Here is a 24,944-nt window from a genome sequence, read left to right as displayed (position 1 = left end):
TAATTAGAGCACTAGACAGTTGGAGTACTTAATGTGAAGATATCTAACATGCATTAAGGAGACATAACACCGACTCAAGAGAAGATTAAAGCAGACTTTTCGGGTGCTGCATGGTTTGAGTGTTTGTGAGGCAGTTAAGAGGTTAAAACCAGACTCCATTAAACAGGCCTGCCGACCCCAATCTGCAAGGGATTATAACACAGGGGGAGTGAGAGTGTTAATATGGGCCGTAAACAGCACTTGACTGAAATACGCAACACAAGAGCAAAGGAGGGGGCCTGCGAAGAGGCACTGGTTGTAATGGGGTGGATAAGATGGAAGTGGGTGGGTTTAGTGTCGCTTCACTGGATGTGTATGATTAAATGTTCTTTCCATGGATTACTATTCCATATTCTAAATGGGAGATTTTTTAAGCTTCATAAACAAATGCACTCATTTATGAGGGATTAACAGTAATCTCTATTTCTATCCTTTTTCCCCCTGCGCACCTCTCTCTCTGTCTGTTCCCTCCCCTCCCTCTTACTACCTGAAACCATAATGTCTGATGCTTCTGTCACTACCTCTTCAGCACTGCCGTGTTGCTTTCAAAACTTCTACCACTTTTTATATTCTTCAGCTCCGGGCAGGATCAAATCAGCAGGCAGTTATGGACAGCGTGAGATAATGGCTTAATAGAGCATGCAGCCTTGCTTTACTTTTCTACCCCTTTTTGACCTCACTCTTGGTCTAATCCTCTTTCTGCTCCGCCACTTGCGCGCATTTGGTATGCAACACTCGTGCTCCACTGATAAGGAATCATATTCAGTACAAAGTACAAATTCAGTATTTTATTCTCTTCATTTTAAAAGTCAACGAATGGTCAAAAAAAAAAGCACAGATTGACAACACGGACACGAGAGGACAAAGTTTCTCTCACTTCCTTGCATCATGCATATCCAGCATAAATAAAGTATATACACAGTAAACACAATATGACATAAAAAGCCAGCCACATGAAATGATTGAATGCTTAGGTAAAAACTGAAATATCATGTACAAATGGATCGGGACACTTGTGCTGAAAAGTGGGCTGGTCCACCAGACTGAATAAAAATATATTCCAGTTCCAGTCTGTCACGACTGTTCGTGCTCTCACAGCTCATCTTTGCGCCCCGTGACGGTGCCTCTCCCTGTGTTCCTCTCCTTTGGCGCATGGCTACGAGCGTTCCGGCCAGTGGTGGCGCTGCCCTCCGCCTCCTCCTCATCCTTTTTCAACACGCTCTGTCCATCAGCTGCCCACAGGACCTCTGCCTCCTCTCGCTCCTGCAGGGGAGATGTAAAATACACCAAAGTATTGATTTCTTGAGGCATTGGTATATGAATCGCAACTCCAGAGGTAGAATATGTTCCCCTTTTAATGTTACACATTATCCCAGAAAGTCTGTGTGAAGCTGCTTAAACTAAATGGCTTCTTTGTGGTTCTGCTAATAAAAACCACCAAATCTTAAGTGGAGCTCCTGACATCTCTGTTATATTATACAACGATTTTCTTTCATAGTGATTCTTCAGAATGTCTGTTCATCAGATTCCTACTGAAGTAAAACTACATGGTTTCCATATAAATCGGTTCACAACAACACGCTGCTTCTACTTGATTAATTGTTTTCCAAGCGGTTACGAATGTTGAACCCAGAGGACAATGACATGGCATGACTGCAGAACAGGCACTGTAAACAAGCATGAACATGCAAACAACTAACAGATTTGCATTGTGCCCCAGCTGGTTTTATTATCCAACGCTGGCATCACAACATCAACCAGCACGCCATCAGTTGACAGGCCCGACCTGAGGGGGAGGAGGTCGCAGCTGTGTGCCATCATAATGCTCACCATGTCCCTGTAGAGCTTCTCCTTTGTGAACCACAGGGCCAGCGCGCACCGCCGGCCACTGGTCACGGCACTAACACCGTGAGGATTTACGGGACCAGAGGAAAAGCCCACGAGTCGACCACAGCTGGGCTTTACTCGAGCCTGTTGACACAGAGCAGTTCAAAGTTGAATAGGCCTGACGAAATCATCTCTGAGGTTTAAATCTGGCACTCAGCAACAAAGTGACTCACCGTTACTGTCTTGGCATCTCTTTTAGTGAAGAACAACTCTCCACCATCAAAGTTGTCATTCAGATAGAGAACGGCACTGTGAGACAAACATATTAGATTAGTCTTATTCTCAGCCATAATTTGGATTTTTATACAAGGCAAATTAATTTAGTATTAGGTGATAGTGTTACAGTGTAAAGCTAATGCCGTTTGAATATAAGATTTGTTTGACAAAAAAAAATGGGGTAATGAGGTCTTAAGAAGAGTAACACAGTTAAAATTAATGTAATATAATTACATTATATCAGCTTGAATATCTTCCAAAATGATGTAGGCAAAAAGCAAACCCCTTAATAATTACAGAGAGAGATCCTTTCCATGTACCTGAGGTCTCTGTGTATGAACGCTGGTGGTTCCTTCCAGCATTGATTGGTTTCTGGCTCAAGGAGACAGTTGTCAACATGAACAGGGTGAGACAGATCCAGCCTGCCCTCCTGGTCACCTGAATGGAAAGTAAATCAAGATTTTAAAGATGTGCTCAGCATAGCAACACAGTTCACAAAGATGAAATAGGAACACTATAAATTTCCACTCATTCTAGAAAGTGATGTTAAACTCCTTCAAATAACAGATACAAATAACTGGTACTACCTGCAATAGCAGTGCGGCACACCAGATGTGTGAAAGAGATGAAAAGTCCAGAGGGGCTTCTGAAGTAGGAGTGTAGCAGGACCCTCGCTCTTTCACCCAGCTCGTGTAAGAGCCTGGTATCTGATTGGTTCACCAGGCTGTCCTGAGCTAACTGTGATAGAAGCAGAAGTGAAGGTCAAGAGACGCTGAGTAAAACGTGGCATTTGCCTACTTGCATTAACTCCCTTTCACCCACCTTTACAGCCCTGAGGACAGTCAAACCTTCAAACGTTTCATGTGGTGTGTGTGGAGATCGGCGTCCCCGGTAACCATCTCCGAGTGACGCTGCGACCTATGAGACGACAGAAAATGGAAGGTGATGTTGCTGATGAGGGTTTTACAGAGTGGCTGTTCAACTAGAGCAACTTACAGCTGCTAACTGCAGTATTTTGTCGCACTCCTTCTCAGTCATGACTCCATCGAGGACAACTCGATTTGTCCCATTCAGAGCCTCATCGTCCATGGTGATGGTCACGCCCACCTGAGAGACTTGGCCCCCTGTTGATAGGACAGTTAGGATAAGATGAAACATGAAATGAGTAAAGTCTAATCTTCTCCTGCAAGTCTATTGTCTCACCTGTAAAAAACCCACTGTCATCCACTTCCTCTTGCTGCTCTCCTTCTTTTATTTTCTCATTTATTTTCTCTTTTTCAGCTCTGATAGAAAAACACAAAACAAACAAAGCTGACTTTCAATTCAATTGAACTTGTTACCAAGGAAATTTTTCTCCATTTGACTCACCTCCAAGTTTTCCTCAGTGATTCAGGTACAACATCCTCTGGAGTCCAAAGATCCTACAAAGAGGATTCTTGATAAAATTCTGCAGTGAAGCATTTTACAGCTATCTCTCTTTGCGTGTGACGTCATTACTTACTGGGTCAGCAAAACTGTAATCGAGGCTCTCCATACCAAAATACAGCAGCTTCTTCTCCTGCAGTGAGCGATTGATATATCTGACAATCTCCTGTGACAAACACACAAATAAAAAGAAGCTTTCTGTAGAAAATACCAGACATGTAACTTTGATAATTTTACAGCGGAAGTCGTGGTACCTGAGCAGGTTGTGTGCCCTGTGACTCTGCGTCTCCCCCTAGTGTCTCATAGTAGAGCTGCAGATTGTCTAAGGAGTCCTTATCAGAGGGGTAAAACAGGAGAAAAGAGCGCAGCGTCTGCAATGCTCCACTAATATCACCAGCTGTTTGAATGCAAGAATCAGAATCAGAAGTATAAGGCAGATGTTGATATTATATGAAGAGTTGTTCTGTTTGCTCTCTGAACTCTTACCCTTGAATTGTGCTATGTGCAGATGCTCCAGCTGTGTAGGCAGGAAGTCCTCCTGAGCTGAAATCCTTCCAGGTCGTGTGGCAACCTGAGTCACACAGGACTGCCGGCACGACAGCAGGGAGAGCGACAGAGCTGGAAAGAGAAGTTGTGAAAACTGGTACAGGATGCACAAAACAGTGTAGATATGCGATTAAAAATGTGAACACACAAAAACAGAAACATTCATACATGCTATTTTCACCAGATTTATAAAGATGTATGATGAATCTCATTTATAAATCTCAATCATTGTGAGGTTGTACACTTACACACAAACCTGATTCCCACTCCCGTATTTAGCCATGACAATAGATGCTGATGTTTCCTGATTCAATCATTTGCATATTGAGTAACTGTTTGCACCACAAGTTGTTAGACACATCAAATCATAACAGAGACACGAGCAGAACAAAAACCATCAACCCTATAGTCTGAGCAAAGCTCTCAGAGGTTGAAATGGTTAAATGTCACGCCTTCTTTATGCACAGCCACGAGCTATTCATAGAGCCCAGAAAAATTTATGACATATTCAAAGCAAAGAGAGAATGGTATATGATATTCAGTATAAATAATCCAAAAACTCATGTTATTGATGATGAGAAATGTTAAGGGTTGTTTTGTTTTATTTGGTTATAATTAATCATTTACACTTCCTCAGAAAAACTGTGCACATGTGGTATGAAACATACATAAGGTATGCATGGTCTCATCACTCCTCCTCTCTAAATACTGTGAGCAGGAAAAGCTGTATGCATGCTCTTTGTTCATGTACATCGTTCATACATCCAGCTCTTTTCTAGTTGTTGAGAAGCAACTAAAATGTCACTCAAGTTTGGGTCCCTCCGTTTTTTTTCTTACCTGCAGCCTTTTCAAAGACGCCATCAACACCATCCACTCCTCTGTCCTCTGGGAGCCGCTGCTGGGCAACCTCACACTGCACCCTGCACTCTTCTATCCGCTGCAGTGTTTTATTCACACACGCTTTCCATTTCTCTGCTGCCTGCACCCAGTCGGAGGAGGCCTCATGCAGGAGTGCAGCATCATACAGGACCTGAGTTTGATGACACACGGGGACGATACGGTTACGTTAAATCTGAAGATGCTGCTAGTCGGGCTTTTAGTGTGAAACAATTCAATCTACAAACATAAAAAAATGTTTGATTCGTTTAAAAAAGGGAAGAGGAAATTTAAGACGCGTTTGTGATTACATGGACAGTTTAAGTGTTGCAACAGATATATAAGGTGTGTGAGAAGAAGATTCAGTCCCTCGGGCCTTATTCGGCTACACAGTTACTTTTCTAAAATAATTCACTTTGAATCGACTACCATATTTTTTATCTTCTGGAACTCTTTGCCCACTGAAGTCGGGCACATCAAGTCTATTACGACCCTCCTTTAAACTTCTCTCTTTGAAAAAGTCTTTGGCAGTATCTGATACATTTAGCACACATTTCATCATTGTGTTTTTGTGAACACCCATGCGACTCTAAACTCACTTTACTCACTCTTGTAAAGCACTCAGCAACATTACTAAACCAATCTATTATTATTATTATTGTTATTACAGAGGTGCCCTTACAGAAAACAGCTTTTATATTGTGTACAGGCAACAGCGAAGGCTGACTGATTGGTCTTCTTTATCTAATTTTAATCCGAGTTACAGTAATGTTGAATTGTTGGCGTGAATTGTCTAGCGGTTTCTAAAATAGTCATGGCTGCACAATTGGGCACTTTTTCTTTAACGTTACTTCGGTAGTAAACGTAACTTCTGTGTATACAAAGGCGGGAATATCGCAGTCACACATTGGTGCCATCTAGAGCGGTAAGCAGAAAAAATGACAGTGCAAAGCCATCACTCTCCCCTCCTCACCCAGTGTTTCTCATTCTCAATCTCTCTGTCATGGAAAGCCTCCTCAGTCACGCCTTCCATCCGCCTGTACTTCTCAATGTTGTTTCTCATCTCCAGGTGACTGGGGTTGGCCACAAAGTAGGTATGAGCCGCTGATGCCGCCTTCTGCAACTTTTCCAACTGATGTTTAGGAAGAGCAGAGTCAGTGAGGTGTGCAGACAGACATGGAGGTTGCTGCAGAACGTGTGACCTCGGTTAAGGTTAATCACTGCATAAACGTTAAGCAGTTTGGCTCTAGAAGATCATTTGCAATTAAATAATACAAAAACAGTATAATCATAGTGAATGAAAAGGTCACCAGGTTTATTATGGGTCAGATGTTCAAGGCGCACTATGGAGCAGTTTACCTTGTAGTATGTGACTTGCAGAAAGTTATAGGGGTTGCGAGTGTCAAATTCATATTCTATGTCAGTAGAGACAGGGAGCAGTCCTGTAGGGGTCACGGAGCGTCCCATACAGAACCTCAAACACTCAGCTCTCTGCTGAATCCAATCCAAGGTCCACAGGTCCCACATACTGCCCTCTTCAGAGTCTAATAATTCAGAAACAGGTTTGGGAGTTGAAAACATGTAGACTATTATGAATACTTTACCAACAACAGGCGTATATCAGGAGCATTTTTGGTTTAAATTGACAAACTATGCACTTAGGGTAACAACCTCATTAACATTTATTAATGATTTCCATTGCATAATCCTGTCTGTTTTACTGCAGCTCTGCCTGAGGACACGAAGATCACAACCATTCAGTACAGCTTTTCGGGCTTGATCATTGAGTACAGAGCTATCACTGGATTGTCTGTATCTTTTATTGAAATTGTGTAACACAGATTATTTATAAGCTGTTTTATTAGCATTACACATGCATCACTGACCCTTTCCCAGTTTTTTGAGGATATCTGCTGCTTGTACCAACTTCAAAATGAATATATAATTCAAAATTAAAATGATCAAATGCATTAATTCCAAGATTTGAAGTATTTGTACCATTTCTTTTTATCAAGTAATGGGTTTAAATGGTTTTCAACACACTGCATCGATCTTCTTTACACTTCACAGAGTGTGAAAACTTTCTTTTTTTAAACTGAGCCTGCCTAAAAACTAAATAAATCTTAATATTAACCTTCTTTATTTAATTTACAATTGACCAGTCATTTTATCAAGCCTCATATTTAGAAATAAACCGAGAAACAGTAAAGCTGCCAATGACTATACAGCACTGTAGTTTCCTACCAGTTATTTTTAAATCGATCAGTGATAATAAGTTTTGTTAAATGCGAGGCATAACACTCAAGAAATATAGTTAAACAGCTAAATGTGATCAAGCAACAATCATGCCATGTGTGAATATATGAATACTCTAAATAAATCTGCCAAATGGAGGTGAGAGATTTAAAAAAGAGTTTGTACATGTTAGGGAAAGTTAATAATTGATGATTGCCATCACTTTGATTGGTTAAGAGTATTAAGATTTAATTAAATTTAAATTCAATTCAATTAATTTAGTCTATGATTTAGTCTATGATGCATGAACAAACTTGGTTGTGGTCTGTTAACTTTAGCTTAAAATAAATTAATCATATTTTAACCTGGAGATCAACCAATGGTTCAAATAAATCAAAAATAAAATACAGTATTAGTTGCACCAACTAGAGATTAGGCTGGTTCTGATGACTTTCTTTTGAGGTCAATGAGATGTCTTCAAATGAAATAATCTCATATAGAAAAGCCACTGGTTAAAGTTAAAAACCATGTCAAACCATGCACATACTGAGAATGAAAGCAATAGATGACGTTGGTTTACAATTCAAAGGTAACTTTAGTCCACGCATTGCTAATTTAAATGAACTTTTGAATCTTTCTCGTCTTATTTGCAGCTTACCCAGTTTATTGAGAGCGTCTGACCCAGCTGCCACACAGTCATAGTGACACTGCCTGCGGACTCTCAGCAGCAACTCCTTGGTTGCGATGGATTTCTCCAGCAGCTCTGCAGCTTTTCCCCACTCCTCGCCATAATATGCACGCACCCCGCTGTAATAAAGAAAATCATACGGCTGCAGAAGTGTCAAAGCATTAGAGCTGCCACTGACCGAGGCTCCTACGGTTACGTTAAATAATACTAATATAACTAAATAAAACGCCACGTATACAGTAAAACGTTCACAGTGTAGCGCCATGACCAGGGAAACAAACCCCTTGGAGGAGACGGAGTTAGGGAGGAGGAGGAGGAGGAGGAGGAGGGACTATATATATTTAGGCAACGAAAGAGAGTCCAATCCTGAAAGATTCCTCCCATTTGAGGACAGTAAAGGCTATCACATTTCATGTAATGTGTCCACCACAGCGAACAAACACCGTTAGTGTAACCGATTGGTGAAGTTGTCTGTGATCTTATCAAGTTTAGTTAAATGTGCTGGTTTGTTTTGAGCTGATTAATGCAACAGGACATGTTTGAACAATTATTTGAAACTGCAATACTCCCGTATGGCCGCGAGGGGGACCTGTTTTTGTATTCAACGGAAGTTACCGTAACTACAGTAAAACACCTTAAATGGAAATAAATGGGTGTGTGATATTTCAATCAAGTCTAGCAATTAATGGATTACCCCATACGTAATTGTAGTTTAAATCGGTAATTTACTATTGTTATATGTGTTGAGATGTAAATGTATAGTATTACAAAAATTACAGTAGGTGTTCGTAATCTTTGGATTACGGTAACGAGCGGAGCCCCTCGCGTTCGGCCTTCGCTCATCGCGGCAGCTCCGTACGATTCATTCAGGCAAATACAGACAGCGGCAGACAGACAAGACAACGGACGCTCTTCCGAGCCGGGTAATCAAGAGGCTGGGTGTCCAAACTCAGACGAGCAGGTGTCTCACTCAAAGACGGAATCAGTGAGCTCGTCATGGCGGATGTTAGTGAGGTTTTGATGTCGGTTTTGTCCTCAATTCGCGTTCCAAAGCCCGGGGACCGTGTCCACAAAGACGAATGCGCCCTGTCATTTTCCTCGCCGGTGAGCTATCTCCTCTGTAAATCACAACGTCGGCTAAGCAACACAGCAGATTTAATTTTTTCATTTGCTTAGACTCTTTTGTTTTAGTCTAACATATGATTTTGCCAGCGCTGTTCTACTTTAAAGCGTTGATTTTCTACATTTTTCTGTTTCAGCTAAGTAGCAAGCTAGCTTTAAGCTAAGCTAATAATGCACTGTAATGGAAACTTAGCTGCTCTAGCTTTTTGGCTAGCTGTGTTGGTTTAACTGTCAAACTAGCAAACAAGCTAACTGAGACGTTTATGGTTACATCTCAGGTTGGGCTATTGATTATTTAATATAACTGTTTTTTATTTGTTTTTTTTTTACATATTTTGTTTCTTGTAGACTTGGATGATAAAATTATCATGCGTTTCTTAGTAATTAAGCTAGGTAAATTGACAGAAAAACTACAGCTAATGCTCTGATTACAGTAACTTACAGTACATTGCTTTGTCATTAAGATGCATTCATTGCCTCCAACTGTGTTGATACCCGATTGTGAGAGAAGGCAAAAGTTGTAACAATTAAAATTGCTTGTGTTTTCCCTCCAGGAGAGTGAAGGAGGCCTGTATGTGTGCATGAACAGTTTCCTGGGTTTTGGTAGTCAGTATGTGGACAGGATCCATGCTCGGTCTGGTCAGAGAGCTTACCTGCACATCACCCGGACTCGTAAGGCAAAGGTAAACTCGGATAATCAGCCCCCATCTGTGTATATTTAAACAATAATTGACACTCTCACATTTTCCTTCCATGTTCAATGATTTCGTCTCAAAACCCACCCAATTTCTTATGTCGTTGTCACAGAAGGAAGATGACAACAACTCAGGCTCTGGACACCCACCTAAGAAAAAGCCCACCAGATTGGCAATAGGTGAGAGCACTTAAGTACATTTACAATGGCGCGCAAAGGTTTGTGCACCTGGTCAAAATTCTGTTACTGTGAATAGTTCAACAAGTAAAGGATAAGTCGAGTTCCTCATAAAGCTTAAGATGAAAGATTTCTAATCATTGAATTTGTAATATTGAAATATAGCAAATGTTTAAAATGGCAACGGGAACGTGTGTACATGGTCCCAAGCTTAACAGTGGGAGTTATGTTATTTCATTTAATTTCATAAAGTTCTGGATCCTTTTTTATGATCCTTTATGGTCAGCATACTCTGTTTTAAAGAAATCATACCGAATTGTTTTCAAAGTGCATTGGACTTGTTTAGATGTTCATTTGGATGGTTCTGACACTGAATTATGTGTAGAGGACAAGTTTTCTTTTTATAACTTTTCCTTAAAGATCTCACTGGCCCATAAAACAGTGCACAACAACGTCAGTGTCTGCTAAGACCTCGAGAAAGTCTTTTGTTGTCAAATAGGACATGTAATCTGTATTTCAAACCTCAAGTTGGCACCTACCATCCATGTTAATTGCCTTTTCATAACTACATTCCAATTATATTATTTCTATATACAGATAGTATGTTAGTGTGAAAATCTGTGGGGTAATTCTTTGTTGTCAGTAATGTATTTCATAAACTTGTCAATAACTTGCAGTGAAGAAACTGCAGTCCAACCACAGTCATCTCTGTGATGTGTGCAGTGCTGACAGGATTGTAAATGCCGAATGATATTAGTCCACCAATATGTTGTTGGCGCTCTAATAATAAGTGAACTTTGCTTAAAATTATTAAAGGACTTTTTTTTTTTAAGTTCTAATTTGGCCTATTTGTGATCAATCTTTCTTCTACTTACTTGCAGTTTCAGTTTGTAACATCAGGATATCTATCGGCAGAAATGCTAAATGATATTTGTGACTGGGTTTATATAACTTTAGAATCACATGAACGTAAGAATCGTTATGTTTTTGTTACCTTAGTATGAGACAGTAATTTCTACCAATGGAGCAGGTCTTCATCTTTTATTGCTGTATTTTCACAGTACCCCAGAATTTATACACGTTGTAAACGGGGCCTCTGGCGTTTATAGCCACCACTGTAATGTCTCCCACACACGTTGGACGTGAGGATATACTATGTTCATGCATCACTGCCATTTGTCACAAAAATCTGCACACTGCTTCAATACTGGTTTACAGTATGAAGAATTTTGACTCTTTCATGCCACCATATACAAGTACTGGTTCTGAGAGGGACATGTCTACCTCTTTTGCTGTTTCTCTTCTGTCCAGGGATTGAAGGAGGTTTTGATGTGGAGCAGGAGCAATATGAGGAGGATGTGAAGGTGGTCATTTTGCCAGACAGACAGGAAGTGACTTCAGAGGACCTTGCCACAATGCCCGATGTTGTGAGAGAGCGGGTGAGCTATCTTTGCAATTTGTTTTAGTAAAATGTAAGAACTGACATCGGCACACCTTCACAGTGCCAAAAAATCCTGGTTGTATTTGTTTTCAGTGACACAAGGACATAACTCAGAGGTTTTCTGCAAACATAAGTTATCTCTACTGATATTTGGCAAGTTAGGCTTTGTAAGTATTTTAAAATGAGAACAAAGTGGTATTGACAGGGATTAATGACATGCAAATGATCAACTTTGTTTGATTCAAAGATGAAGTAGTTTTATCATGAGCTCCTTCTCAAGTCTAATTTTTGCCGGTTGATTCGTCTGCTGTTCATCTAGGTGTCTCTGTCAATGGCGGGTATCATGGCAGCCGACTCAGTGTCTCATACCTTACAAGTTCAACAGTGGGACGGAGAGGTGAGACAGGAGTCGAGGCATGCTGCTGACCTTAAACAGCTTGACAATGGACTCAAGATCCCTCCAAGGTGAGGCCCCATCAGTTTGTTGAATGCAGAGCAACCTACCATGCTGTTTCTTGTAGTTTAATTAAAGTACCAATTCAAGTATTCGGGATAGATATTAGTGTTCCATTTCATCATTAAAATCCTCAAGGGGAGTGCAAAAGTGAAATATAACCTATGAATGGGTAGGTGTGTCTAAACTGTCGACTGGTCCTGGATGTCAGAGGGTTTTATGTTCCTCTTCCTTCCTCCATTTTAGTGGCTGGCGGTGTGAGGTGTGTGATCTTCAGGAGAATATTTGGATGAACTTGACAGATGGCAAAGTGCTGTGTGGTCGTAGGTATTTTGATGGCTCAGGGGGCAACAACCATGCCCTGCTCCACTTCCAGGAGACAGGATACCCACTCGCTGTCAAACTTGGCACCATCACTCCTGATGGCGCTGGTAAGCACCAAGACTTGGAAGCTTTTTTTCTGGGATAAAAGTGTTGAATATAGAGAATTTAATCGGTGGTCTTTGTGAAGTGTGTAAATGTGTTGACTGTGGACACACGCCTGTGCATCAATTCCAGATGTGTACTCCTATGATGAGGACGACATGGTGCTGGATTCCAAGTTGCCAGAGCACCTAGCTCACTTTGGCATTGACATGATGACCATGGAGAAAGTAAGTTTTGTGTTGATGCTGATTTTTGATAGAAATAGACGTCACAAATTTAGTTTTGTTCTCCATTTATTGGAAGTTGCAAGCTGCAGACCTGTCCCATTTTTCTGTCCGGTCTGTCTCAATTTTCAGCATCTAATCAAGTTCTTGTCGACGGAGATATTGATACAGGAGGAGTGTTACAAATTTAGTTAGACATAGTAGATTTTATTCCTCTTGGCAGACATTCAGAAAGTTACGACAGGCCCTGCTTCATAAAGCAGCCATTGATTATATGGTGATTCTACAGGGATCTAAATTTCAGCGGCAGCATTTGAGAGTCAATAGTGCTGAAAGAAACATTTTTCTTGTTAACGTATAAATGGCCAGTTTTCCATCTGGTTCACTCCCTGATTTTATTGTCATCTACTTTTTGAAAGCATATATGAAATGTATTTTATATTAAAAGTGTATTCTAGCGTCACAGCTACACAGTACAGCAGTAATGCGTTACATCTCGTATCCAGCAGCTTTCTTCGTTTTTTTGTGACAAACACCTGTATGTTCTCGGATTCCCTGCTGCCATTCATGTCTTTGCCAGCTGTTTCTCATTGTGCAGAGTGCAGATTACAAAGTTTTTGATGTGTGCACCTCTTGCTGTGCACTATAACGCGGTTTGTTGTCTTGCTAGTGTTTTTCTGCACACACTTAATGATGTGGCACAGACGGGGTGTTGAAATAGAGCAGAAGACAGATTGTAGCACTTTGATTTTGTAGGGTTTTTTACACATCTGCCTTCTCTCATTACTACCACATTCCCACTCGTTGTGCTCATCATTCTGTTGCCTGTACTTATGAATAATTTCATCCTCCTCTCTCCATATTCTTTATTCTTTTATCCTTTCAATTCTCAGACCGAGCGGACGATGACAGAGTTGGAGATTGCTGTGAACCAGCGTGTTGGGGAGTGGGAGGTGATTCAGGAGTCTGGCACCACCCTGCGGCCCCTGTTTGGCCCCGGCCTAACTGGTATGAAGAACCTGGGAAACAGCTGCTACCTCAATTCTGTCATGCAAGTGCTCTTCACCGTCCCAGACTTCCAGAACAAGTCAGTACTCCCTTTTATGAATTTTTTACCATCCTCATCAAATTGTCCCTCTTTGTAATTAATGCATTTGGCATGCTGAAGGGAAATAGTTATTCACGCTTACCTGTGATCAGTATAGATTATCTCCTTGTATCCCTGCCTTACAGGTATGTGTCTAACATCGGCAAAATAATTGATGAAGCGCCAAGTGACCCAACCCAGGACTTCAAAACCCAAGTGTGAGTGCCCTCGTGATGTCAAGCCTGTGCTCTGCAGTGCTATATGAGTAAAGTTTAATGTGAAATTCCTCCATTACCATAAGATACCCAAAACCACCCCTCAGAGGAACAGCGGGGATGAAAGGATGATGTCAGATAAAATGCATTTGGAATAGTAAAGTGAACGTCCCCAAGCAGTTTTCACACATACTCTGAGGTTTAGTGGAGATTTTCCACTCAGCTGTTTGTAAAAATGTTTACAAGAAACAAGAAGCCTCATCTGCGATTCGTCCCGTGTTGTAAAGAAAAACACAGCAACTATCCTAGCATCATTTCTGCATCATATCCTGCCTCGTGTGTGCACTCTAAGACACTTTCTCCTGCACCTCCTGCATGGCACTTTTAGCTGTGACAGTGCATCTCCAACAGAAGATCTCTCATTGTGTAACACGTGCACGAAAACTATTTCATAGAGCAATTTTCCACACTAACCCTTGCAGCTTTTCCAACATCACGTACAGCATAAATACACACACGCACACACACACACACTCGCAGTCTGTCGGCCACACTGTTGATTATAAAATCCTTTCCAAGCAACTGTAGTTTCAGATGAGACATTTTGCTTTTAATTTTCTTAATCAAAACACTTTATTTTTGTCAGAGGGACTTAAAAAGACTCCCGGCTTCATGTCATTTTAGCTACGTGCCATTGCTGTAGGGAAGAGCTTTGCTTCAGCCTCATCCTGATGAAAGTAATTACTGCTGGATACAGCCATTAATTTCACAAATTGATTAAATTCTGATTCACAAAGTCCCATTCCAATATCATTTTGGTCAGGGATATTTTAGTAACCAAACCAATTTCATCTCAGATTTGAAAGAGAAAAACACCTGCACATCTATGTGAAACTAATGGATATGAAGTCTCCCACTTTCAGAGGAATAGGCATGTATTAAAAGATTGATTTGGAATTGCATGGGTCTGCGTCGGATCATTTGACATATTCCACTGTCAGACATGAGATGCATTACACTGAGGTGATTAATTTTGCACTAAACTCTCCTGGTTTTACTTTATATTGGAGCCTACCTGGGACGATATGTATGTAGCCTAATTTGAAACGATCTGTGCTCTTAATGTGCGTTTTTATTTCCACAAGAAAACCTCTTTCATGTTCAGACACTCCACCATGCCATTTAAAAGCCAAAAATACATCAAGGCCTGTACCCAAATCCTCCTCCTCCTCCTCTGAGAGTCTCTGCTAATCTGTTGGATGTGCATTGATGTGAGCTGTTTTTCGTTCATCATAGAGCCAAGCTTGGTTATGGTCTGTTGTCGGGAGAATATTCCAAACCAGCACCAGACCCTGGAGATGAAAATGGTGCATCTGAACCCAGGGTAAGACCAAACTTCCCAGTAACAGTTTACAGATATTCTTGATTTGAGCATAATGACTCTGATATGAACCCAATAGCTCTCTCCTTTGACTAATGTTGCTGTTGGTGTTTTTCTTGCAGGGAGACCAAATCGGAATAGCGCCACAAATGTTTAAAGCACTTGTTGGACGGGGCCACCCAGAGTTTTCCACCAATCGACAACAGGATGCTCAGGAGTTTTTATTGCACTTCATAAACATGGTGGAGGTAAAGCTCCACTCTCATTCTTCTCATCTCATCTGTTGTTAGTCCTCTTCTTTTAGACGAGTCTCCTGTCTTTTTTCTCACAGAGGAACTGTCGCTCTGGACAAAACCCATCTGAAGCCTTCAGGTTCCTTGTGGAGGATAGGATTGTGTGTCAGCAATCACAAAAGGCCAAGTACACACAGCGGGTGGATTACATCGTGCAGCTGCCCGTGCCCATGGACCAGGCTACCAATACAGGTGAGGAGCTGATGGGCTTCAATGTCAAACTCAGCCCTCACGTCTCTATATGATTAGCAGTGCAGAAAACTAAAGGAAACCATCTCATGACTGATCTGCATGTGTTAGATTGACGGTCTGCCCATTTTTAGTATCTAACATTTTTATTTATCCACAGAGGAGATGCAGGAGGTGGAGCGCCGCCGTGATGAGGGCGACTCATCAGCACCTACAGTGCGTGCACAGATCCCCTTCACAGCTTGCATGGCAGCTCTCAGTGAACCAGAGGTCTTGACAGACTTCTGGAGCTCGGCTGTTCAAGCCAAGACCACTGCTACCAAGTAGGAAAAGAGACGGCCGCTCTCTGACTGAAAGTGGTCAAATCCCAACAAATTTGTTTGCATTTTTTTTTTCCTTCTATTAACGTTATATTTTTTGTGTAATTCCTCAGAACAACCCGCTTTGCCTCTTTCCCCGACCACCTGGTTATCCAGATTAAGAAGTTCACCTTTGGCCTGGACTGGGTGCCCAAGAAACTCGGTGAGAAAAGATACTGTTTGATGTTTTTGTTGGAATATATGCACAGTAAGGCCACATATGTGTTCTTTAAACCTCCTGAAACTTATACAAAACTGCTTCTCAAAGAGTTTTAATGCTGTGACAACAATGTCCGGTTCAGATCTACCCTGAAGAGACAAACTCTGGGCATAGTTCCTATATCTTCATCGCTTTTCTACTTGTCTCCTTTGCTGAACCTCTCATAATTTCTTATACAATGCTTTGGCTCATGGTTATTTCTCAGTATTACTGGACGCAGACTGAATCCCTCTTTAGACAGAAGATATAAATCATTGATGACATTCATTCACACATCACTCACTTATTTGTTTTACTTCTTTCAGACACAAAAGTGCAGCAAAGAGCCACTATCCACATGCTATTAGTGCGAGATCAGATACAAATGCAGAAAGATTAAACTTTCTGTATATGTGCACAAACTTCTTGCAGTTAAATTGATTTGTTATATATAATATATGTATATAATTATAACAGTTAATGCTAGTATGAGAATCAGCTGCACCATATTAACGGTCTAAATCCTTACAATACAGCTCTTTTTTTAATAAAAACTTAATTTTTTCATTAAAACTCACTTTAAAATCAAGCTAACGAACATCGTCTTGAATAATATGTCGAATAGAAAACATTTAAAACATTGATGGTTTTATATTGATCTGTGCAGATGTGAGCATCGACGTTCCTGATACTCTGGATCTGAGCGCGCTGCGTGCAACCGGCCAGCAGCCGGGGGAGGAGCTTCTACCAGAGGTGGCCCCGCCCCCACTCATGACCCCAGATGTGGAGGTTAAAGGTATCCTGGGTTCCTATGGCAACGACGAGGACGACTCACTCTACTCCCCACTGCTATGTCAGTCTGTCTGTCATTTCTGCTCTTTTCCTTCTTCTGAGACTCTTATTTGTCCACATTCATCTCCTTCTTTTCCTTTTTCTGCCTTTTTCTGTTTTCAAGAGTCTGTCTGTTGCCTTATTTGTTCACTTTTACATCATTTGACCTGATTTGTTTTACTTTCAAAGTAAAAGAAGTCATTTCCTAATGCAGGATATGACCTCACTTTTATATTATTTATACCATTTTGTTCTTTTCTTATTTATTTTGTTTATTTTTTTTAGGATTTTCTCAGGATTTCTTCTTTATTTTTGTACATTTTGGTTTAAACGCTGATAAACAAGCAAACAATCTAAAGTCCGTTTTCTCAATGCACATCCAAGTAATTCAACTCCTTCCTCTCAACTCTCTCTCAGCTCCTGTCCTCGATGATTCCACTGTGTCCCAGTTATGTGAAATGGGATTCCCACTGGAAGCTTGCAGGAAAGCGGTGTACTACACTGGGAACACTGGAATTGATGCGGCCATGAACTGGATCATGAGCCACATGGATGATCCAGGTGTGTGGAAAGTGGGACTTTAACAGACGTTAGTCAAACTGCCCACTCCTGTCAGTCTTCATGCTTTCTTCTTCTGATTGGCTGCAGACTTTTCGGCCCCCCTGGTGTTGCCAGGCTGCAGTTCTGGGCCCGGCACCACACCCACAGAGAGCCTGTCTGAGGAGCACCTGGCAACAATCGTTTCCATGGGCTTCAGTCGAGATCAGGCAACCAAAGCGCTCCGAGCAACGGTTAGAATCCAACTCTATCCACTTAGAAATGGGAATTTGACCACATACGTTCCCTCTTTTTCCCTCGTTATTCTAACAGATTCTAATAAGTGTTCAGTAACAGCATTTCATGTCGATGTTGGATTACTTTAACAGAGAGATGTTGGACCTAAAGGCTTTTTGTGGTTCATTAGCCACCACAATTTTACCAACATGGGCACCAAATGCTTTCAAAAGCTGTGTAGAGCTGGTCAGAGGAAAAGCCCACTGTCCACCTTAAAAACTGTGCAGGACTTCAGGCTCCTCTTAAAGCAGAACATTCCAAAGTAGATACAGCTTGAAATGGGCATTTAGAGCATTTTATGACACACACACCTGGCAGCCAGTCACTCTTCTTTCCACTTGTGAAGTAGTTTTATAACGAGCTGCAGGTCATGATGAGCCTCACTCCTCATTATTAAGATGAGCAAAGCTTTTGTTTGAAGCAAAGTACTAATCCTGACGGTTGAATTATTTTTAACATATGGTTTGTTGTAGAGGTAAACATGGCTACGGTTTTAAACATCAACTCAGGGAAGATAAATGCTGATGGACTTTCTCCACAGAAGTGACAACAGCAGCTTTTGGCCCTCAAACTTAAAACTGCAAAGAGACTAAAAAAAAAAAAGCTCATATTTTACTCTTGATTTTCTTTTCTTGATTTGCTCCATCACATATTACTCTTAACTGACATTTGTTACAGAGTAACATCCTGGACCGGGCTGTGGACTGGATCTTCTCTCACCTGGATGACCTGGAGTCCATGGACGTGTCTGAAGGAGGTCGCTCCGCTGCAGAGAGCGAGGCAGGCAGGGAGCCTCCACCTGGGCCTCGTGTCAGAGATGGACCAGGCAGTGAGTTCACAGGAGAGGGGCAGAGAGAGGAGGCAGTCAGGATAACCGTTATCTGGGAGTTCTGAAAAGAAAACTAGATATTACCAGCTTTTCGTCGTGTTTTGTTTCCATTGGTTGCGGTTTATATATCGTGTGTTTTATAGTTCGAACCAAACTCACGTTATCTTCTTTCTCCAGAGTACGAGCTGTTTGCATTCATCAGTCACATGGGGACGAGCACCATGTGTGGCCACTACGTCTGTCACATCAAGAAGGACCAGCAGTAAGTGTTTCGAGCTTTAAAGGATGTCCAGCAGTTTCAAAGCCTCTGCATGGGGGGGGGCTTCATTGAGAGCAGTATTGCTTTCATGTCTGTTGCATTTCAAAAGGAGGCCGAATACTAAAAAGAGAGTTATCAGCAGCTAGAAACGATTTATTATATGTGGTTTCTGCTCTATAATTAGTAGTTAATTTGCTAGATTTATCATATCTGGGTAAATATCTAATCCGAGTTACGTTAAAATAAAGTAAAGTTGCTTGTTCTAAGATGTCCCAGCAGGGGGCACCATACTCCAGGTCTAAAATAAAATAAATTCGAAATCAACCCTCATCTGCTTGTGTTCAACCTGTTGAATATGTCATAGTTTTACACCCACACACACCAGATTGGTGCTATATTTTGATGATTAAAAATGGTCCCCTCAGCTTTCTGCTGTTATTCATTCGGTTGAAGCAGGTGTTCATGGACTCTGTGTTCTTTGTGTTTCACAGGTGGGTCATCTTCAACGATCAGAAGGTGTGCGCTTCGGAGAAACCTCCCAAAGACTTGGGGTACCTTTACTTCTACCGCAGAGTTGCTGAATGAGAGTTCAAGAGAAAAAGAAGACATGTGGATGCTAACAAATACACAACAGCAAGCTCTTACAAATGTCCCGGCACGCTTCACAACTGACAAAAGTGTAAATAAATCTCTCAGACTGCATATATTCACAGCTGGATGAATTGGGGCAGATGTACAGATAAGGTGTTTTTGGGGGTACAGATGTTTCTTTTGATCCACTGACAGGCCTGTTCAGAGAGCAGATTCGGGTTGTTACCAGGGCAACTTTGCTGAGTAAAACTGAAAACCACCTGCGACCCGTTTGAGCATGAGGTTTTACTCAAAAATGTTTAGATAATTCAGAAAACCTGCTTTAGGGAACAAACCTAAAAAATGAAAGGGACTTTGACTGATGAGTCTGTTCACTCCTTATTGATCATTTTCCTCAACTGTCACCGTTAATCAATCCCGACTATTGATTTCCACTGCCATCGGTAGTCACTGCCCTTCTGCATTTAAGTATGGTGCGTTCAGGCCCCTGTTGTTTTGGCGTCACGACTTCATCTAGACACAGCCTCCCCTACCTGTTCGAATGCGGAAGTAAAAACGATTCAACATCCACCACAAAGGGGGAAAAAAATGTCAGTAAAGCAAAAAAAAAAATACAAATGTCACAAAAAAACCACCAAATGAACATTTTTTCTTTCTTTCTTTCTTTAAAGTTTGGTATGGATAATAACTGGGTGATTCATGTTTTATTTTGTTTTTATTTTGAAAACATGCTTTGTTACTACTGCTGTGACGAATAAAGAGTTGTCTTTCTGTCATTGCGTCTTGTTCTTCTTCTGTTACCTCCAGCTCGCTGCTTTTTCTAGTTTTCCATCTTGTGATTTCCGCATTCTGGTGAAATTAAATTACTGATGACTGAGAGCAAGTTCTCAGTGAGAATCTAACGCAGTTAATGTGTGTGCAGTTCAGGTATTTGTGCTTTTTCATCCTTCATTTTAAGCTCACTTCTGCTTTGTCTGGGAGCTGTGTTCAAATTGCCAGGCTTAGATTGCAAGAAGATGGCTATGAAGAGTAAACCCACATAAAGCTGGGTTTGCATTGGCCTACAACTTTCCAAAGTGCTGCTTTCTCTTTAGGTCTCTTCCGCCTTCTGGAGGTTTTGCATCTTTACACTTGTTTTCCGTTGACGTGAAGCACAGAGAGGATGAAGAAAGATTTTTCCCTTCAAAAAACTGCATAAAAGATATACCTGCTTTTTAAATAAGGTAAGATTATGAGTTGTATTGTAAAATCAAATTGAAGGGTTTTAATGTAACTTCTCAATCCGCTTTTGTTAATGATTTCAAGGAAAAACGTGCAATTTTGACAAGCTATGAAATTCCTTTTAGATTGCTGTTTCATATTTGTTTTTCCCCTAACTGGGCTTAACTGTAAGAGATTCAGTTTAATTCTCTTAACTCTTTTAAACAAACGTAGACAAGAAAAATGTATTTAAAAAATGGCTTTTAGCCGTTCGTGTTACTGTCGGGGTCAAATTGAAGCATCAAAAGTGAATTGATTTCAATACATGTTGTTAGCTGACGATTGATTGATTCTGTTGTAATTTTATCCAGAATGGTGGAATTGAAAATTAATCTTTTGTTGCTTTGAAATGACAAAATACTTCATTTGTTCGTCCTACTGAAATCACTCCGTAATCCTTTGAAAATCTAAAAATATATTAAAGAACTTGGATCAAGATTCATAAGTGAAATATATCTGTTAGAATTTCTTAGATTAACTTTCTTTAGCAGCAGAAAAGAATTTTAAAAAAAACTTCCTGCAAACCTTTTTCCTTTTTTCGATGCACGATCAGATGAATTTGCAGCAGTTCGACCGGAAGCATCTTAAAAGGCATCGTTGATCAAGTAAATTAAAAGGGTCCATGGCGTTTGTTGGAATTTTTGTTTTTAGTGTTATAAGCCTACACAGAAAGGTTCGCTCTTTTCCAGCATAAGAAACAAAGTCAGGAAGGAAGTAAAGAAGGAGCTTGGTGGTTAGGGATCACATGTTTTCTTGGTAAATCGCTCATCTCAAACAGAAGCTGTGTGTGGTCTATGTATAAAATGGATGAAGTGCTCTCTTTCATGCTCTGAACTACTGCATCTATTTTCTTTCTGTCATGATTTTGCCTTAACAGAAGAGTGTATTTGTGTCAGACCCGACCTTCAGAATGAAGACCATTGTGGGGTTTTGGTTTGGTGAGTTTGGTGGTTTTTATTCCTTAAAAACAGTAATTATTTGTACATATTTGAACATTTGAAATAAAGTGTTAGTTCGTTATATGTGCCTTGTGTTGCGAAGACCTTTTAATAAGCAAAAGAATTATGGATAAAAATGGCTGTAGTTTGTGTTTTACTCATACCAGAAACTTACAACCAACAAAATACAACCTGATGAATTGTATTTTACCTTCGTAATCGCTGTGTGAATCAATATAAAGTATAGAAAAACCTCTAACTGAAAAGAGTTCTGACATTCTTCTGCATAGATCCAAGACCAATCCAAAGAGTGTTTACCAAATGTTATCCTCTCTCTTCAGTGCTGGGTGCACTCTCTGCAGCAGGAGAAGTTTATGTCGCAGAAGTTGGAAAGAAAGCTACTTTGGATTGTGGGGTCATGGCCATCAGGTCAAATCTGGAGTGGCATAAAATGAATGTGAAGATTATATCTCAGAGCAACACTGGCTTCATTTCTAGAGGTACTCACAACGAATGGACAGACTTATGTCTTTTATAAGCTGTCACCATATCAGTAAGTTTATATAAAGTTGCATAATTATAAATGTACTCTCCATTAGGCAACGCTGACATTTCGAAAAGGTCCAAAATAAAGCAAGATATACAGCTGGATATCAACCTGTTGGAAGAAACAGATGCTGGAGAGATCACTTGTACAGCAGATGGGAAAGACTATACACATAGACTTATTGTGGTCAGAGGTAAGAAGCAGGCCGAGGTTTGAATTATGAGCAATTTTTGCCCTTCAATGGAGCACTGTGAGTGTTTTACAGAACGTTTAGATAAACAAGTTGAAAAAGGAGCGATGCATGTGAATATGAAAACTGTTTATGATCACAGGTTCATTATAATGCAGAAGATGAATGCATCAGTTCAAAATCTGCTGCTTTATAGACAAGCAACATCCGAATAGTGTCACTATTGCACTCAAGAAGCTGAAGGACTTGTAATAGCTGAAATGACTAAATTAAAACAGAAGAGGCAAAAAAAAAAGACTTGTTACTGTGTATTTAAAGATTTTTTTAAAATCTGGGTCAACATTGCTATTTCTGTATTCCTCAGCTTTAATTCTTAACACACCCAATCTGTTGAAAGTTTATTCTAACTGAAACAGAATTGAAAGATGCCCAAACAGCAGTATTCAGATGCTAAATAAGATGCATTTCTTGAGACGGTTACAATGAACTGCATGTAGTAGTAGTTTATTTAAATTCCCTAATTTTCTGATGTTCCACTCTGTAACAGTTTTACCATTTCACCATCAGTGCCTCACACATTATACTTCCATTTTATGCATGACATCATGTTGTCAAGTGCAGTTCTCTTCTCTCTTTGTGATGCTCACTGCATCCTCGTCCTGTACATTGTCCCCCTCTGTGCCAGTCTCGATTTCTCCGTCGGCGAATCTCGAAGTGGGCAGTACGGCTACGCTTAACTGTCAAGCAAAAGGTCTGGACCCCAGCCCTACAGTGCGGTGGAAGAAGCCAGATAAATCCTTCACGACGTCAGACACAGTTACACTCAGCCCTGTAGCTGCCTCAGATGGCGGGACCTGGCAGTGTGTGGTGACCATAAAAGACAAGGAATTCGAGTTTTCACATTCTCTCTCTGTGAGAGGTGGGGTGCTTAGACTTGTTTTTGAAACTTCTTGCATATATTGGTATCACCATAGAGTTAAATGTAGACAAAAGTGAAGGAAATGTGTTTTTAATTTTTCAGCTTTTGCGACTACAACTTCTACAACTTCTACAACACCGTCCAAACCCCAAAAGCCGGACAACAGTAAGCCTGATTGCACCGAGCGTACAAACCTTCACATTAGCTCACATATTACATAAACCAATTCTTCATTAAAAGTTTTTTGTCTTTGCTCAGATCCTGGGACTGGCCCTCAGCCTGGTTTCATCATGAGGTCTTTTCTAGGCCTTAAGTTGTGGGTGTGGATTGCAATTGGAGTTGGCTGCCTGGTTCTGATCCTCCTGATCATCTTTGTCATTATCATGTGCAGGAGGATCAGAAGAAAGAAGGTAAACGAGGAAAAGCATCCAAAGAATCTTCATTTGCTGCCATAACAATTGAAATAGGAGGGTGGATGGAAGAGAAATTGTTTCTGGAGACAACAAAAAGGTGTAATTACGCTATTTTTTTCCTGCTCTTTCTGAAGAGGAAATTTCTGAGGATCAAGCATGCCCAACAATCACAGAGGCCCAAGAAGTATTGCCAGTGTCACAAGTAAATGTTCCAACTTTCCTCCATCTATTGAAAAATCCCTTTCTCCAGTAATATCTTCTCACTTTCTTTCAGATGCTTTTTAATAGACTCTGCTCACTTTATATGTCTGGCTGTTTGACCTTCGTTTTCTCTGTGGCTTTTACCGAGCAATTCATTATTGTGTTGTAATTAGTGTGAAAACTTCTCCTCTTTGCTCTCTTTATCACAGCCAAACAGCTGCAGCAAAACCTCAGCAAGGACGCCGGAGAGAGAAGCCATCAGCCCTCCCGCTTCAGGCTTACTAACGGAGTGGCATGAAAGGCAGAGAGGAGAAAGGAAAGATGATGAGTAACAAAGAATAAAAGAAAAGAAAGGAGAAAGAGAATTAGATGGAGATCGAGAGAAGGAGAGAGCAAGTGAAAGACAACGGCGGAGTGAATGTGGCATGAATGTAAATGAGTGTTTGACTGTTCTGCATGAAAATACAATCAAATGTAATGCTGCAGGCACTTTGCGCTTTTTCAGCAGATATAACCATTGAACTTTTCACAGGATTTTTTTCAGTCTTTTGCCTCTTTCCCTAATCACCAAGCCCTGACCCCGGCGTCCACCTCAGCATCTGTTTGATGTGTCAGTCTTTTCTTTTTGTTGCGTTTTTTTTTATGATTTTTTTGCCCACTTGAAGCACCCTGCCTGCCTGCCTGGTTGTTCTTACAGCAACTTATGCAGCAACTTAACATTTTATAAAGTCTTTTTGTGTACGTGATGTTTGCCTATACTTCATTTTTGTGAGTTAATAAAAATATCAAAGCATCGCATCAAAATGTTGTCTTTTTTTTATCCTAATAAAAAAGATACCCAAACGCATGTCATCTGAACATGCATTATTTCCTGTGGAATCCTAGTGTGTTCATAAGAGGTAGTATAGTGTGAAGGTGTAGGTTTAAAACTGGAAAAAGTGGTCAAATAAGACCTTTTT

General features: G+C 40.6%; 3 protein-coding genes across 4 annotated transcripts; 2 read left to right on the top strand and 1 right to left on the bottom strand.

Annotated features, from left to right (window-relative positions):
* Positions 1 to 868: 868 nt before the first annotated feature.
* Positions 869 to 8,208, bottom strand: p3h3 (prolyl 3-hydroxylase 3). The gene is made up of 16 exons (XM_072393995.1): positions 7,883 to 8,208; positions 6,349 to 6,533; positions 5,963 to 6,121; positions 4,951 to 5,143; positions 4,054 to 4,185; positions 3,822 to 3,964; positions 3,644 to 3,733; positions 3,511 to 3,563; positions 3,346 to 3,425; positions 3,139 to 3,266; positions 2,965 to 3,060; positions 2,730 to 2,880; positions 2,463 to 2,580; positions 2,100 to 2,175; positions 1,870 to 2,010; positions 869 to 1,302 (listed from the first exon to the last, which is right to left on the bottom strand). The coding sequence occupies exons 1-16, from the start codon at positions 8,175 to 8,177 to the stop codon at positions 1,132 to 1,134; spliced, it is 2,211 nt and encodes a 736-aa protein (XP_072250096.1). The 5' UTR covers positions 8,178 to 8,208; the 3' UTR covers positions 869 to 1,131.
* A 483-nt stretch (positions 8,209 to 8,691) lies between these two features.
* usp5 (ubiquitin specific peptidase 5 (isopeptidase T)) lies at positions 8,692 to 20,293 on the top strand. Of its 2 annotated transcripts, none has more exons than XM_072393988.1 (20): positions 8,692 to 9,016; positions 9,589 to 9,717; positions 9,842 to 9,908; positions 11,217 to 11,344; positions 11,666 to 11,811; positions 12,047 to 12,231; positions 12,359 to 12,453; positions 13,344 to 13,537; positions 13,684 to 13,755; positions 15,049 to 15,136; positions 15,256 to 15,381; positions 15,465 to 15,618; positions 15,776 to 15,938; positions 16,049 to 16,137; positions 16,841 to 17,026; positions 17,422 to 17,565; positions 17,653 to 17,795; positions 18,517 to 18,667; positions 18,845 to 18,929; positions 19,418 to 20,293. In XM_072393988.1, exons 1-20 carry the CDS (start codon positions 8,909 to 8,911, stop codon positions 19,509 to 19,511), a joined length of 2,547 nt encoding a protein of 848 aa, XP_072250089.1. In that variant the 5' UTR covers positions 8,692 to 8,908; the 3' UTR covers positions 19,512 to 20,293. The 2 variants fall into 2 exon arrangements, with proteins under 2 accessions (XP_072250089.1, XP_072250090.1); XM_072393989.1 differs by having other exon boundaries at positions 8,694 to 9,016; positions 16,841 to 16,969.
* Positions 20,294 to 20,504: 211 nt separating this feature from the next.
* On the top strand, positions 20,505 to 24,777 carry cd4-2.1 (CD4-2 molecule, tandem duplicate 1). Its single transcript, XM_072395043.1, has 10 exons — positions 20,505 to 20,740; positions 21,655 to 21,715; positions 22,057 to 22,215; positions 22,315 to 22,455; positions 22,649 to 22,700; positions 22,950 to 23,371; positions 23,474 to 23,536; positions 23,630 to 23,781; positions 23,919 to 23,986; positions 24,195 to 24,777. The coding sequence occupies exons 2-10, from the start codon at positions 21,688 to 21,690 to the stop codon at positions 24,268 to 24,270; spliced, it is 1,161 nt and encodes a 386-aa protein (XP_072251144.1). The 5' UTR covers positions 20,505 to 20,740; positions 21,655 to 21,687; the 3' UTR covers positions 24,271 to 24,777.
* The last annotated feature ends 167 nt before the right edge of the window (positions 24,778 to 24,944 follow it).

Source organism: Leuresthes tenuis, unplaced genomic scaffold (genome assembly GCF_036924035.1).
Source record: "Leuresthes tenuis unplaced genomic scaffold, fLeuTen1.0.hap1 SCAF_10, whole genome shotgun sequence".
NCBI classification, from domain to species: domain Eukaryota; kingdom Metazoa; phylum Chordata; class Actinopteri; order Atheriniformes; family Atherinopsidae; genus Leuresthes; species Leuresthes tenuis.
This window is presented reverse-complemented; position numbering and strand designations above follow the sequence as displayed.

Coding starts and splice junctions, on each gene's coding strand:
- p3h3 (XM_072393995.1), bottom strand. CDS start 8,177: ATGGCGCTACACTGTGAACGTTTTACTGTATACGTGGCGTTTTATTTA. Junction 3,564..3,643: donor ATTACAGTTTTGCTGACCCA/GTAAGTAATGAC, acceptor TCCTCTTTGTAG/GATCTTTGGACTCCAGAGGA. Junction 3,267..3,345: donor TGACAGTGGGTTTTTTACAG/GTGAGACAATAG, acceptor TCCTATCAACAG/GGGGCCAAGTCTCTCAGGTG.
- usp5 (XM_072393988.1), top strand. CDS start 8,909: ATGGCGGATGTTAGTGAGGTTTTGATGTCGGTTTTGTCCTCAATTCGC. Junction 15,939..16,048: donor GCCAAGACCACTGCTACCAA/GTAGGAAAAGAG, acceptor GTAATTCCTCAG/AACAACCCGCTTTGCCTCTT. Junction 18,668..18,844: donor TGTCAGAGATGGACCAGGCA/GTGAGTTCACAG, acceptor TTCTTTCTCCAG/AGTACGAGCTGTTTGCATTC.
- cd4-2.1 (XM_072395043.1), top strand. CDS start 21,688: ATGAAGACCATTGTGGGGTTTTGGTTTG. Junction 23,537..23,629: donor ACCCCAAAAGCCGGACAACA/GTAAGCCTGATT, acceptor GTCTTTGCTCAG/ATCCTGGGACTGGCCCTCAG. Junction 23,987..24,194: donor AAGTATTGCCAGTGTCACAA/GTAAATGTTCCA, acceptor TCTTTATCACAG/CCAAACAGCTGCAGCAAAAC.